Genomic DNA, 13805 nt, shown 5'->3' with positions numbered 1-13805 from the left:
AAAACCAGGCATTGCAACTTTGACATGTTATTTCTCTCCCTGGAGTCTGTGGGTCTGTTTCTCCATAACTGGCTAAGTTTCAGAATCAGCAAACAGTGGTCTTATATGCAGACAGTTGCTTACTGACTTTCTCAATGTATTCTTAAAAATGTATTTACTTATTATTTATTGTTGGTGGTGGTTCTCAAGGGTAACTGCTAAGGCTCTGAAGAATTACTCTGGCCGGGCGTGGGAGACCATAAAGAGTGTCAGGGATTGATCTTGGGATGGCTGCATACAAGCAAGTACCCATCCTGCTTTGCTATCTCTCTGGCCCAGTGTTAGAACATTTTTATCATTCAACAAAAACCCACTGTCACTTCCCATTCTCCAGTACCCACCATTGATACTGTCTCTAGGCAACTTCAGATATACTTTTTAATAGATTTATAATTCTGTATATTTAAATAAATAGAACTATCCAATATTTGGAGTCTTTTGTTACTTGCTTCTGAGCATTATGTTTTTCAGTTTTATCCATTCTGTCATGGCACATATTGGTATTTATCTCATTTTATTGCCCAGTGCTACTAGACTATATGGATATACCATTAACTTTTCCTTACATATTCTTTGGGGTTATTTCCATTTTTAATTATAAGTAATTTAGCTCTATTTTTCTTTATCATGGGTCTGTGCTTCAGTGGGGGATTGCTGGCCCATTCAGTAGCTTTATGTTTACCTTTTGAAAAAAATGACAAAAGTTTTCCGAGACAGATGTACTATTTTACATTTTGATCAGCAATGAACAAGGGTTCTAATTTCACCAACATTTTTGCCAACGTTTATTTTCTCTTTCTTTTTTTAAAAATTATAACCATGCTGGCAGAATCTGGCAAGCTCCCCATGGCGTATTCGATATGTAACAATAACAAGTCTTATTCCCCTGATCCTGAAAGAGCCTCCAATCATTGGGAAAGATGAGTAAGGAGAGGCTGCTAAAATCTCAGGTCTGGGACAAATGGAGATGTTAGTGGCGCCCGTTCAAGTAAATCCATGAACAACGGATGACAGTGATACAGTGATAACCATCCATGTAAGTGTGGAATGGCATTTCATAATGGCTTTTATTTGTGCTTCCCAGATAACCAATAATGTTGAACATATTTTCATGCGCTAAATAAGGCTGGCTTGTATTGATTCTTTGTTAAAATATCTATTCAAATCCTTTTCCTGTTCTAAATTTTTTTCATCATTCTTGTTAAATTATAGGAATTAAAATTAAAATTCTGGAAACAGTTCCTTATCAGATAGATGATTTGTAAACACATCTTATACTGTCATACTGTCAGCTGTTTACTCTTTTAATACTCTCAGAATCAAGTGTTTTTAATTTTTTTGGAATCAAATTTACCTATTTTCAATCTTGTTACTCATGCTTTTCATTTTATATCTAAGAAATCATTGTCAGGGCTGGAGGAATAGCACAGTGGGTAGGGCGTTTGCCTTGCACGCAGCCGACCCGGGTTCGAATCCCAGCATCCCATATGGTCCCCTGAGTATCGCCAGGGGTGATTCCTGAGTGCAGAGCCAGGAGTAACCCCTGTGCATTGCCGGATGTGACCCAAAAAGCAAAAAAAAAAAAATTGTCAAAGCAAATGTAATAAAAAGTGCATGCCATCATTTTCTTATTTTTTTTTAGTATTAAGTCTGATCCATAATGACTTAAATTTTATATGTGGTGCAGGGAGGATTCTAAATTTATGCTGATGAACGTGAATAATTCATTGTTTCAGCACCACTTCTTCGAAAGGCTTTTTTTCCTCCATTGGAATTTTCTTAAAATCCTTCTTAAATATAATTGATTGTAAATGAGCTCTTTCTTTTCTCCTTTAAAAAATTTTTTCTTTGGCTTTTTTTGGCCTCAGTTGGTGGTGTTCACACTTACCCCTGGCTCAGGGATCGCTTCTGGAAGGTTCTGGGGACCAGTGGGGTGCCAGTGATTGAATGTCAGTCTGCTTTGAATTTACTTTAGAGCAAGTGCCTTACCGGCTATAATCGTTGCTAAACTGAATTGTTTCTAAACTGTTTTCCTGTCCTGTGCCAGCCCTATGCTTAGTAGTGTGTTTGAATCCAGGAAATATGTACCACCCAATTTTGTTCCATTTTTTTTTCAGTGTTGTTTGGATTATTATAAACCTCTTGAATGTTTATATTAGTTTTGCAATTAATTTGTCAATTTTACTAGTCAGTTATGGTTTTAAAGAATTTATTTGATTGGATAGTTAATTTTGAAACTAGTGCCACTTTAACGATATTAGTCTTCCAATACATAAATAAGGTTAGCTTGCCATATTTTTATGTCATTAACTTCTTTAAGTATTACTTTTTAATTTTGTGAGTGTTTTATATTAATTTGTTAAACTTATTCCTGAATATCTTTCTTTCTTGATGATACTACAAATGAAATTGACTTAATTTTATTTACATTGGAAGTGTTTGGAAATACAATTGAATTTCTAGTCATTTTATTCTGCAAAGTTGATGAACTATAATTTGAATGCTATTAGCATTTTAGTGGATTCCTTAGGAATTTCTGGATATAAGATTATGTCATCTGCAATACAGAGAGTTTTATTTATTCTTAATTTTTAATAGTAAGTAAGTAAGTAAGCAGTGCTTTTAATAGAAAAATAGACCTTTGCAAGGGTGAGGGCGGGGGGTGCTTCCATAATGCTAAGGAAGCTCACGGAACCGTTCCCACTGACACTTTGACAGCTGGGCCGGTAGTTTAGTGCTCAGACTTGAGGATGTGGAGTTATATGGGCTATGCCGTGCTGGGTACTGTCATGACTCCAGGGCTAATTCGGGAGTGCTTCAGAATCTGTGTTGTACCAGAGATCAAACCTGGATTGGCCACTTGTAAGGCTTGTACTCTCATCCTTATACTTTCTCCCTGGCCCAGAATAACATACCTTTTATTGCATTTTAAATCTAATTATCTTGGGTAAAGCCCCCAGTAAAATGTTAAATAGAGCCACAAAAGTTAATATTCTTTTTTTTTTCTGATTGAGGGATAAAATATTTGCTCTTTTATCAGTAAGTCTATTTAAGTGACTGGCTTTTCCTTTTTAACTGAGGAAATTTTATGTCATCCCTGCTTTAACATTTTTTGTTTATTTTTTTCTATTATGATTGGTGTTTGAAATTTGTTGGTTTGCTCCCTTTTGTATATTCTGAGATTATTGTGGGTTTTGTCCTTCATTTATTGATATGGCATGTTATGCTAGTTTGGGGATGTTAAATCAACTTTTTATTCCTGGTTTAAATCTCACTATTTCATGGTGCATACTTCCTTTATGTATACTGATGAATTTAATTCTGAAGTATTTTGTTGAGGATTTATATCTATATAAATATGATAAATATTTATATGGATAGATGAATGGATATATAAGCACATATATAGAGAAATAAGGGTTTTACAAGAGAGATTGGTCTATAATTGGGTAATTGGGGTCTTAGGGGGTGACATATCATAGCATTTTCTGCTCCCTTAGCATTTTATCACCTCTCTTCAGTTTCCCCCCTTGCGTTCTTGTTCATTTGCCATCTTGTTTGAGTGATCTCAACCTCTTCATCTCGACCCCACAGACCTCTGTGAAGAAGGTGGTGTTAAGTAACTTAGCTGCAGAAACTTTAAGTAAGTTACTTGCAAACTTCTCTGACTTTCATCCATCAGATTCTCATTTGATGTTCTCCCATGCTACGTGTCTTTCCCCTGGGTGATTTTTATTTATTATAATATCATTTATAGAAGATTGATGCCCCAATTATTTTTTCCACTGGATTAGGCCTCTCTACTCAGACCCTGAACTAAAATTGAGTTACTTGCTAAGTATCCCTAGTGTGATCTAAGTATTGGCTCTATTAATGCCTTGTTCCCTTCCAATAGGTGTTTTCTTCCAACATGTCTTTTATCTTTTTGCCCAGTGGCAAATGTTAGCCATCAGTGATCTCTTTCTTGAGGGACCCAGAAGGAACTATAAGTCCCACCAGATTCTTGTCTGTCCTTTGTGACTTAACCAAACATCTGCTTGTTGGGATATATTACATACATTCATTATTATTATTACATGTATAATTACATGTATTACATATTATTATATATAGCACATTACATGTATTATATGATACATGTAATACATTACATATATAATACATTACATGTATTACATATTATTACCATGTGTTACATATATACATTACATACATACTATGCCTGCCTATCCTCTGAATCTGTGACCTTCCACTGGGTGAGCACAAAGTTTTCCTTGTGACCAGATGGTATGTTAGAATTGTTTTTAAAGTAAATGAATGAGTCTGAAGAGGAAGAATATCACCTGTAAGTTTATGAAAAGACTTAGTGAGCTTAGTCAAGATGGAATTGTTGCCTGAGACCCAGGACATACACACACTTGGAACTTTACGTAATTCCACCTATCTGCCTTCTGTCTTTTGTGTTCCTGCTGCTATGTCATCTGTCTCCTTAAGAAAATTACTTCTGGTATCACAGGAGTAAAGCTGCTTTTTTTTTTTTAACTTTTTAATTAAATTTTATTGAATTGCCATGTGGAGGGTTACATAGTTCTCAGGATTATGTCAATTATACAATACTCAAACACCCTTCCCTTCACCAGTGCCCCTATTCCATCACCAACCACCCCAGTATACCTCGAGCCGCCCCCCCCCCCGTCCCCGCCCTTGTAATTGATAAGTTTCACTTAGTTTACACTTTATCTTGGTTACATTCTGTTTCAACACATTACTCGCTATTGTTGCTAGGGTTTCAAGCAAGTCCCATTGTTTGTTACATAACTTTTCTATTTTTTTCCCCCCTCGACCCGCGCCACCGAGTTCACGCCTGTATAGTATTCACCACGCTGCCTGACAAAGGAAAAAAAAAACCGGAAAAGATGGTTATTTCCTGTCATCAGCCGGCGTGGGGCTCTGGCTTAGTTGATAGTCTGGTAGAAAGTCTGCAGTTTCTGGAACCAAAAGTAGTGTGCTGGTATCGGCCCCGGCTTGAGATTCCACCAGCATCCCACTGTTCCATGTACATAATACTTTATTCCCTTGTATCCCATTCCCATGCCACCAGGTCCGTGTCAACTTAATGGACATCATACTATGGTTAACGCCACGCCGCGTTTCTTCCCGAGAAAGAAGGATATTTCTTCTCAGCTGGCATGGGGATATGGCTTAGTTCAATCTAGAGAGATGTTTGCCTTCAATATTTCAACAAAAAACTTACTATTCTTGTTAGGGTTTCCCACCAAAGTCCAACCCGTTAAAAGGGAACCATTTCATATTGCTGATGATTAGATGACATTAGGTCATCAACCGCGGCCGCGCGGTTTTGGGTTTCTGTATAAAGTCCAGGGAAAATTCTGCCTGAAATTCTACCACTACAATCTTTTACCCTTTTATGGTGCTCATAAGATGGGAAAACCTAGAGAAATACCGGGCCCCCGCACGCGCGGAAGTGGGAAAGCTCCCTTGTCCTCCTCAGTCATACTGGAGCTGCGGGCGCGGCAAAGTGGGAAAGCCCACATGGCTGCACTCTCTTTAAGTGTCCGAAGTGGGCGGAGACCGGTACTTCCCCGCCCTCGATCTCCCTCCAGCCGTGCCGCGCATTTGGGTGCGTCTCTCCATTTTGTGCTCAGAAAAGTGGGGTGGAGGCTGTTAAAGCTGCTTTTTTAAAGCTTTTTTTTTAAAGCTTCCTTCCTGTTCTCTTTTGCATCATTTTTGCATGTGGATGTAACTTACTGAGTAGTTGTGATGTGTCATCTTTTTAAAGTCTATCTCCTTCACTTGATTCCAAGTCCCATAAGAAAGCCTACTGTAGGCTTGTCTTCTTCATGGTCTTTGCTGACCCAGAGCCCAGAGTCTGGTCTCAGGGGAGTTCAACAGCTATTCCTGGGACAAATGAAAGAACGGTAGCTATGAATTATTCCTTCTTATGCTTATTGTGTGCTTTTTTTAAAATCTGAATTGCTTGGTTTAATAACCTTGGTATGACTAATAGCATCATCCCCAACAAAAGTTCACCATGAGCTGAAGTTTTTCAAAGACTTTGAAACCTTGAGTTTATTTAGGCATAATCCCATCCAGCTACCCCTAGCTTACATTCCAACATATAGCTAAATAATCTTAGTACAAAGCAGTGCTGAGCGACAACACTGCCTTGCATGCATAAATGGAACCTCACACTGGGGATGCAAACTAGATCAAACTAGATGCATATGACATTTTATTGATTAAAATGTAAAGCAGTTGGACCTGAATGATCACTAAAAGGACCAGAGCACATTCTTTTCACATGAGAACTCCAGGTTCCACCCCTCATATTCTCACATTGTATAGTTGCCCGGGTACCAGTGGGAATGGCCCATAAACACCAAACACCACCAGCTGTACCCTCATTGCCCAGAATAATCAGTATTTTCTCATAATGCCACACTCTCAAATTGATCATCATGATTTCACAGTATCTAATAGACTGATGAAGCATTTGAGAAGGTTTTCTGATAACCTTTCACTGTTCTTCTGAACTTCTTGATCTATTTTCTCTTTTAGCATTAATGCTGCTTTAATTTCATATAGGTTTGCCCCCATGGTTAACACACAAAGTAAATGTGAGAGTTTACTTCGTTTCATTGATCAGATTCAATGGTCAATGAAATCAGAGAGATCCAAAGATGAGAGGCCAGGTCTGGGCCATGATCTGATGCGTTGTCATCTGGCAAAAGTGTTAAGTGTATATGCATCCTATAACTAACTGTTTGTTATCAGATTTACTTCTTTTGAAACTGACTTTTGGGAGCAGTGCCTTTTATCATTCACTGTCACTGTCATCCCATTGCTCATCGATTTGTTCGAGCAGGCACCAGTAACGTCTCCATCTTGAGTCTTGTTACTGTTTTTGGCATATCGAATATGCCATGGGTAGCTTGCCAAGCTCTGCCATGTGAGCAAGATACTCTCGGTAGCTTGCCGGGTTCTCCAAGAGGGGCGGAGGAATCGAACCCGAGTCAGCCGCATGCAAGGCAAATGCCCTACTGCCGTGCTATCGCTCCAGCCCTCTTTTATCATTGACCCCCAGTTGCTCTAAGTCTTGAGAGCTGAAAGGAACATACCTATTGCCTAGATAGATTGGGTCCCATAATAGTATTTTTGTCTACTTGAAAAATTTTAGGTATAGGAGCTGGAGCGATAGCACAGCGGGTAGGGCATTTGCCTTGCATGCAGCCGACCTGGGTTTGATTTCCAGCATCCCATATGGTCTTTCAAGCACCGCCAGCAGTTATTCCTGAGTGCATGAGCCAGGAGTAACCACTGTGCATCACTGGGTGTGACCCAAAAAGAAAAAAAAGAAAAATTTTAGGTATAGGTTAATTATCTGCTTTTTAATTTGTTATTTGCCCTGATGAAAGGAGAGAATGGAAGATATTTGATAACCCATATTTGAAGAGAATACCTTTATCTCTTGGACAAACTAGGACTGGTATGTGTGATAAAGGGAACCCCTATTATGCTCAGTTTTGATAGTATAGTAGTTTATACTACTATCTTAGTGACACTTGTCTTATGAATCTTAAAGATACAGCACTTGTCATCATTCTAATTTGGATGCATACAAGAACTCTCCAAGTTCCTTATTAAGCATCAATGGTTGCTGTTTAAGAGAAGGTCCACACATGGTTCGAGTATTGCCTTGGATCTCCTGCCCCAGGCTCTGCAGGCAGTCTGTAGGATGGGTGTGAGCACCCAAGACTTGTTTGGCATCCCAGCCTCCTTCTAACATTACATTTCCAGTTCCTTCTGTGATTCTAGTTTCTTTGTTACACTAGAGGAATGATGATAGCATTTCTGAAAGGTGGTATCCCTGAGTTCACATAAGCACAGAATGAATATTAATGGCATTCTCTTATCTTTTGCTCACTGCTACTATCACTGTATTGCTGTCACTGTCAACCCATTGCTCATCAGTTTGCCCAAACGGGTACCAGTAACATCTCCATTGTGAGACTTGTTGTTACTGTTTTTGGCATATTGAATATGCCATGGTAGCTTGCCAGGCTCTGCCATGCAGGCAAGATATTTTTGGTAGCTTGCTGGGCTCTCCCAGAGGGACGGAGGAATTAAACCCGGGTCAGCCACGTGCAAGGCAAACTCCCTACCCGCTGTGCTATTGCTCCCTGTTACTATATTTAAAACATAAATATAGTAACTATATTTTAAAAAATCTCTATTATTGGGGCATCTCATATGACTACCCCGAGCCTTCCAGTAGTGATTCCTGAGTGCAGAGTAACCCCTGAGCATATCCGGATATGGCTTTCCCCAAAAGAAAACACAGTGATTTAAAAAAAAAACCTCTGAATCTGTGACCAGTACATTGACTATATACAGTAGTGTTTGGTATATGCAAGTACATACTGGTGCACGGTGATTCATTTCTACCTTCTCATCGACTGGACTTCATCCTGCCTCACTGACTTGGTGTCTTTGCCTTGGACACAGAGTGCCATGAGATCAAAGTAGCACATCATGGTCTAACAGCAAGAAACTGACCTATTAACTTGTAAATAGACCTACTGCCATTTTGAAATTCTGGGATTCATGTAGTTATTGTCTTTGAAAATAAATAATTTTAAAATAATAGCTGAATTATTATTTTAATATGGGATCCACACCCAACAATGCTCTGGACTCCCTCCTGACTTTGTGTGGAGGGGAGTGTATGTGGTGCTGGGGGCCACACTGGGGTCACCTGCATACCTCCTCTGCCCCAAATGAAATGATTCCTATGTTGGGAGAGTGAAAACAAACCTGGTGGCTTTTTTTTTTTAAGCTGCCAAAAAAGACTGAAAAGCAATCTTTTCCAGAGAATATTTTTGTTCTCATTAATTTTCTCGCACCTGTTTCCCTTTCTAGATCTCTCCTGGATGTTAGCTGGATCCCAGCAGCATCATGCCTGAGCAAAGCAACGATTACCGTGTGGCTGTGTTCGGGGCAGGGGGCGTCGGGAAGAGCTCCCTGGTCTTGAGGTTCGTGAAAGGCACATTCCGGGAGAGCTACATCCCCACGGTGGAAGACACCTACCGGCAGGTGATCAGCTGTGACAAGAGCATTTGCACGTTGCAGATCACAGACACCACGGGCAGCCACCAGTTCCCGGCCATGCAGCGGCTGTCCATCTCCAAGGGGCATGCCTTCATCCTGGTGTACTCCATCACCAGCCGGCAGTCCCTGGAGGAGCTCAAGCCCATCTACGAGCAGATCTGTGAGATCAAGGGGGACGTGGAGAGCATCCCCATCATGCTGGTGGGGAACAAGTGTGACGAGAGCCCCAACCGCGAGGTGGAGAGCAGCGAAGCGGAGGCCTTGGCCCGCAAGTGGAAGTGTGCATTCATGGAGACCTCGGCCAAGCTCAACCACAACGTGAAGGAGCTCTTCCAGGAGCTGCTCAACCTGGAGAAGCGCAGGACCGTGAGCCTCCAGATCGACGGCAAGAAGAGCAAGCAGCAGAAGAGGAAAGAGAAGCTCAAGGGCAAATGCGTCGTCATGTGAAGGTTCTTCTCCAGGGAGGAGAGTGGCGTGTCCCATCTCCCTGTCTCCCCCCCGACCCCCACGTGAAACCCACAGCCATCAGGGTAGCATGTCAGATGCCCACGTGTTCAATGTTGCATTTCAACCAAGACATGCCCGGTTGTCCTTGGAGAGGGCATGTCATGCGTACACCACCGGTCAGCATCCCCTCCGGGATCAGGGAATCTGCCAGACAAGGAAGTGGAGACAGGATCCCAGGGATTGAGGCACACCAGCCATTTCTGAAAGCACTTTTGCATTAGGAGGCAGCAGAACTGGTCCCCCAGGGGAGCATGTGTGTGCAGAAAGAAGCCACCTTCCCCTGTGTCATGCATGGGCGAGCATGTGAACCCGCGGCTGCAAATCATGCTGCAGACCAGAAGCCAAGGACATCGTGACAGAGGGAAGGACCAGGAAGAGGGGAGGAGACCATAGCCAAAGTCATTCTCTCCCTGGTGGTTTTGAGCTGTACTTACTATGAAAATAAATCTCACATGGAAAATCCAGTAGATTTTCACTGCCCACCCCTAGCTGGTCCCTGAGCCCTGCCACCCCAAGGGATGTACTGACCTCTCCAGACCTCGCTAGCAACTGTTGTTTTAGCCTTTCGAGTATTTCTGTCTGCGTCCCATACTGAGTCCACTCGAGCATGCTGCTCCATCAGAAGCATGTCACTGTTGAAATGAGGCCACCGCGACATTGTCCAAACACCACAGCTCCCTGTCTGTGAGACTTCCAGGGTTTTCAAAATGTGAAGTTTCCTTCCTGGACCCACGATAGGGTATAACTTCTTCCAGCCCTCAGATTTTAAAGAAAAGCAATTAAAGCAGCTCTTTTTAGACCTTTTCCCCATCTCCTCCGAGGAGGTTTTCTTTTTCTAAATAACTTGGTCTGTCTCCAGCTCGGGAACAGCCAGCAAAGGCCATCAAAGCACAGAAGCACACTGTTTTCTAAACGACACAAACATGCATATGCCATACTTCGCACCTTACAGGGATACTTTGAAACAGAATTCCTTCACTGTGTTTTTGATGATCTGTCTAGAACAGAGTTCTATTCCTGGAAAATGTGCTCAAGTGATAGTAGATTATCTTGCATGTTTCGTCATAAGTGTCATGGAAGAGCTGTTCAGTGCAGCATTTCTCTGGACACATGATCCTTTGTCTTTCCAACCCAACTGTGGACCCTGCCGATTCCTGCCTGCTGGGCCAGGGTAGAGACAGGCCCCGATCTGGGTTGTCAAGAGCAGGGTCGTGTTTGTTCCTGCCACAGCTGCTCTGCCCTCAGCTAGTCTGGCTCTGCTTCCTGAAGGTGCCTGTGAGTTCTCTTTGTTCCAGGCAGCACAGGGCTGACTCCTGTCCCCACACCCCTCAGGCTGGGAACAGTCCTGCTCCTTTGGGATTGATTCCAACACAGGCCATGTTCTCAAGTTCAGGACGAGTGTGGGCCCCTCTTGTTAACCCTTTTGCTATTTCTGTCTAAATGTCCTGGCAGGGCCAGGGAGAGAAGGAGAGCTTGTACCCTGCAGACCATCCCCTGTGTCACTTGCTCGTTAATCTCTCTGGTGTGAGTCTTGACTTTGTTGCTCCTGTCTGCTCTGCTCCTGACTCTCTGGAGGGATTAGGAGAGGGGCAGAACCACAGGAACCATGGGCTTTAAGGTTTTCCCCTGGCCTAGGCCTCTGGGAGGGAACCCTGAGCAAGAAGATCTGGGAGGTGGCCAGAAATCCCCACCAGATGGCGGCCCCCTTCATTCTCTTGATCTCCTGGGGGCTTTTTGCTCCCACAAAGCTAGCTGTCCACAGACCCACAGGAATAGATCTAGTTGGCAATATTCAAGAATATTTGTGCTTTCAGTTTCTCTCTACCTTTATCTTTCCCCCTCTTTCAGTTCTCAGAGGTATCAATGTGTAATGTGGATATGGATTAGGTAGAAGGAGGCAGAAGTTGATGCCGTGATGGGATTTAGAGAGTTTTGGGGGATCCTCTGGACTCCAAGGCAGGTAGGGTGCCAAGTCTGCAGGCTTCTTAGCTGAGCTCTGCCTTTGGCCCTGACTTTCCAGACTGGTGGAAGTTAGAACATCTTTGTACTCTCTCCCAGTAGTGTCTGTGTTTCTAAGATTGTAGAGCCTCATCAATACGACAAGCTTCTGATGACCATACAGTGAGTCCCACTCTGGACACCTTTTGTGTGCTTTGGTCCCGAGTTGACAGGAGGAATCGAAGCCTCAATGATAGGTCTTTGTTCTGAGATCATCTCCTATGGGCTGCATGGAGGGCGTTGATGAGCACCTCAAGATAATCTTTTAGGAGCTCCTCAAATGACTCAGGGCTCGAGGACTTAGTTTGCTTGGATCTGATGTTTTTAGCATTCATGTGGCCCCTTCCCCAGATACATGGTTGTGGTACTTGAAGACCTGTGCTGTGTTGTTCAGGGGCACAGAAGTTTTTTTAACGCAGTCACAGTAAGTGATACCACTCAGAATATTGCTTCTCCAGTGGCACTTCGGGCATCAGCATGGGGCTCTGTGAGTTCCCTTCTGTCCCTGCTAGCCCCTCCTCCATCTGGTGACAAGCCATGGGCGTGCCCTGGGCATGCATGCAATACAGCAAGACCAACACAAGAGCAATATTGAATTGTTCATTAGATCTACAATTATCTATGTAATATATATCATTTATCTTCCTGCATTTTTGAAGTATAAAGTAGTACATTGTACATATCTGTAAGCTAGGATATTTGTTTCACTGTTTCTAATACTAAGAAATGCTCATTCTTTGTAGAACAAAAAACATATTAAAATTATTTAAAAATTGCTCTGTGATACTTAATTTTCCCCTCCAATTTGTAATCTGTTGTTCCTACATGCACCTCTGAAAATAACCGTAACTCACAGGATACCTTGTAAACCCTCAAAGCTTTGCCCTGAAACCTCATTCCCCACCAAGAAGCCCATAGATAGAGTATTTACAGAGCATGACTTTTATACATGTGGGATATCAATGTGTATATTTATACTTAAGGTGTATTTATTGCTATAATTCCATTATCTACTCTATTTTATTTACTCTGCAATTATAAAAACCATTCTTGCATACAAGTTTCTAGTTGCCAGTAATGTTCTGAAAACAATAAAAATCTATTAAAATAAAGCTTCAGCTCTGATGCCATGACTAGAAAGTGGTGATTCTTATTCTCCAGGGGAGCCTCAGGGATGACCTAGTTCCGCTGCAGCTGCTCCCGCGTGCTTAGTGATCTGACTGGACGGGGTTATCAGACTCTGCTCGGGTCTGCTGTTGGTGACAGCAGCTGCCAGGCACACTTCCTGGGGAGTTTTCCCAGCTGGCCCCTGGGAAAGCTGACGTGCTGCTCTAGGAAGAAAGGTAAGAGAGAAGGAGAGAGGACTCTGGGGCAGGAAACCAAGCCAGGCTCTTTGATTTCTTAAATTGAGGCGCTGGACTAAGATTTCCATAGTCCTATTCCAACAGCAGTCCTGCTGCCAGGGACGGCTTCCCTCCTCCAGGTTCCCTCCTACCCCCAGCCTGATTCCTTAACAGGCACAACTTTCAGACTTGTTATTGCAGTTTGCGTCTGATGCTTGCGGTGCCCTTGGCTCTGTGGGTCAGATATACAGACACCAACAGTTCACCTCCAACGTGTCCAAGGCTCCTGCCCACTGCCCCTGTTACTTCCTCCTGCCATTACCTACTGCCCCTCCATCACTCTCCTCTTTCCCTGGCCTTTTCATATGTACAGTCTAGGGCTAAGGGTTTGCCCGACTTTCCTATCTTGATTCTCTTGTCATAGGATCTGTATACCACAGATAAGTTAGACTAACTGGCATTTGTCCTTCTTACTAAATGTGAATCCCTCCTTTAGAATCCTGTCTCTGCTCCTTCCCTGCATCCCTCTCTCCCAGCTCTGCCTGTGGGGAGTTTATTAAAAAGGGCCTGACAGGGATAATCTGCAGCTTTCTTCCCAAGCACTTCCTGCTGTACACCCTTGGTCCCTATGGCCTTTCAACACTAGGAAGTTAATTTAGGAGTGTGTGAGTGTGTGTGTGGGGGGGGGGGAGGGTGGAAGGAAAAATAATCCATGTCTGCAAACAAAATAAATTCTCTGCTACAATCACTTCACCATGCTTCTGCAAATGGGAATTATTAACATCTGCG

At 42.6% G+C, this 13805-nt stretch overlaps 1 protein-coding gene across 4 annotated transcripts in view; it reads left to right on the top strand.

Annotated features, from left to right (window-relative positions):
- Nucleotides 1–12806, top strand: part of DIRAS2 (DIRAS family GTPase 2) — a 33211-nt gene extending 20405 nt beyond the window's left edge. For all 4 annotated transcript variants that reach the window (XM_055126875.1, XM_055126876.1, XM_055126873.1 and 1 more), the window contains exon 2: nucleotides 8980–12806. In XM_055126875.1, coding sequence (XP_054982850.1) covers nucleotides 9016–9615 — 600 coding nt within the window. In that variant the 5' untranslated portion in view covers nucleotides 8980–9015 and the 3' untranslated portion in view covers nucleotides 9616–12806. The remainder of the gene's footprint in view (nucleotides 1–8979) is intronic.
- Nucleotides 12807–13805: the final 999 nt, after the last annotated feature.

The sequence above is a fragment of the Sorex araneus genome, chromosome 2 (genome assembly GCF_027595985.1).
Source record: "Sorex araneus isolate mSorAra2 chromosome 2, mSorAra2.pri, whole genome shotgun sequence".
In the NCBI taxonomy this organism is placed as follows: domain Eukaryota; kingdom Metazoa; phylum Chordata; class Mammalia; order Eulipotyphla; family Soricidae; genus Sorex; species Sorex araneus.
The sequence above is the reverse complement of the archived record's forward strand: the minus strand, read 5'-3'. Positions and strand labels throughout refer to the sequence as shown.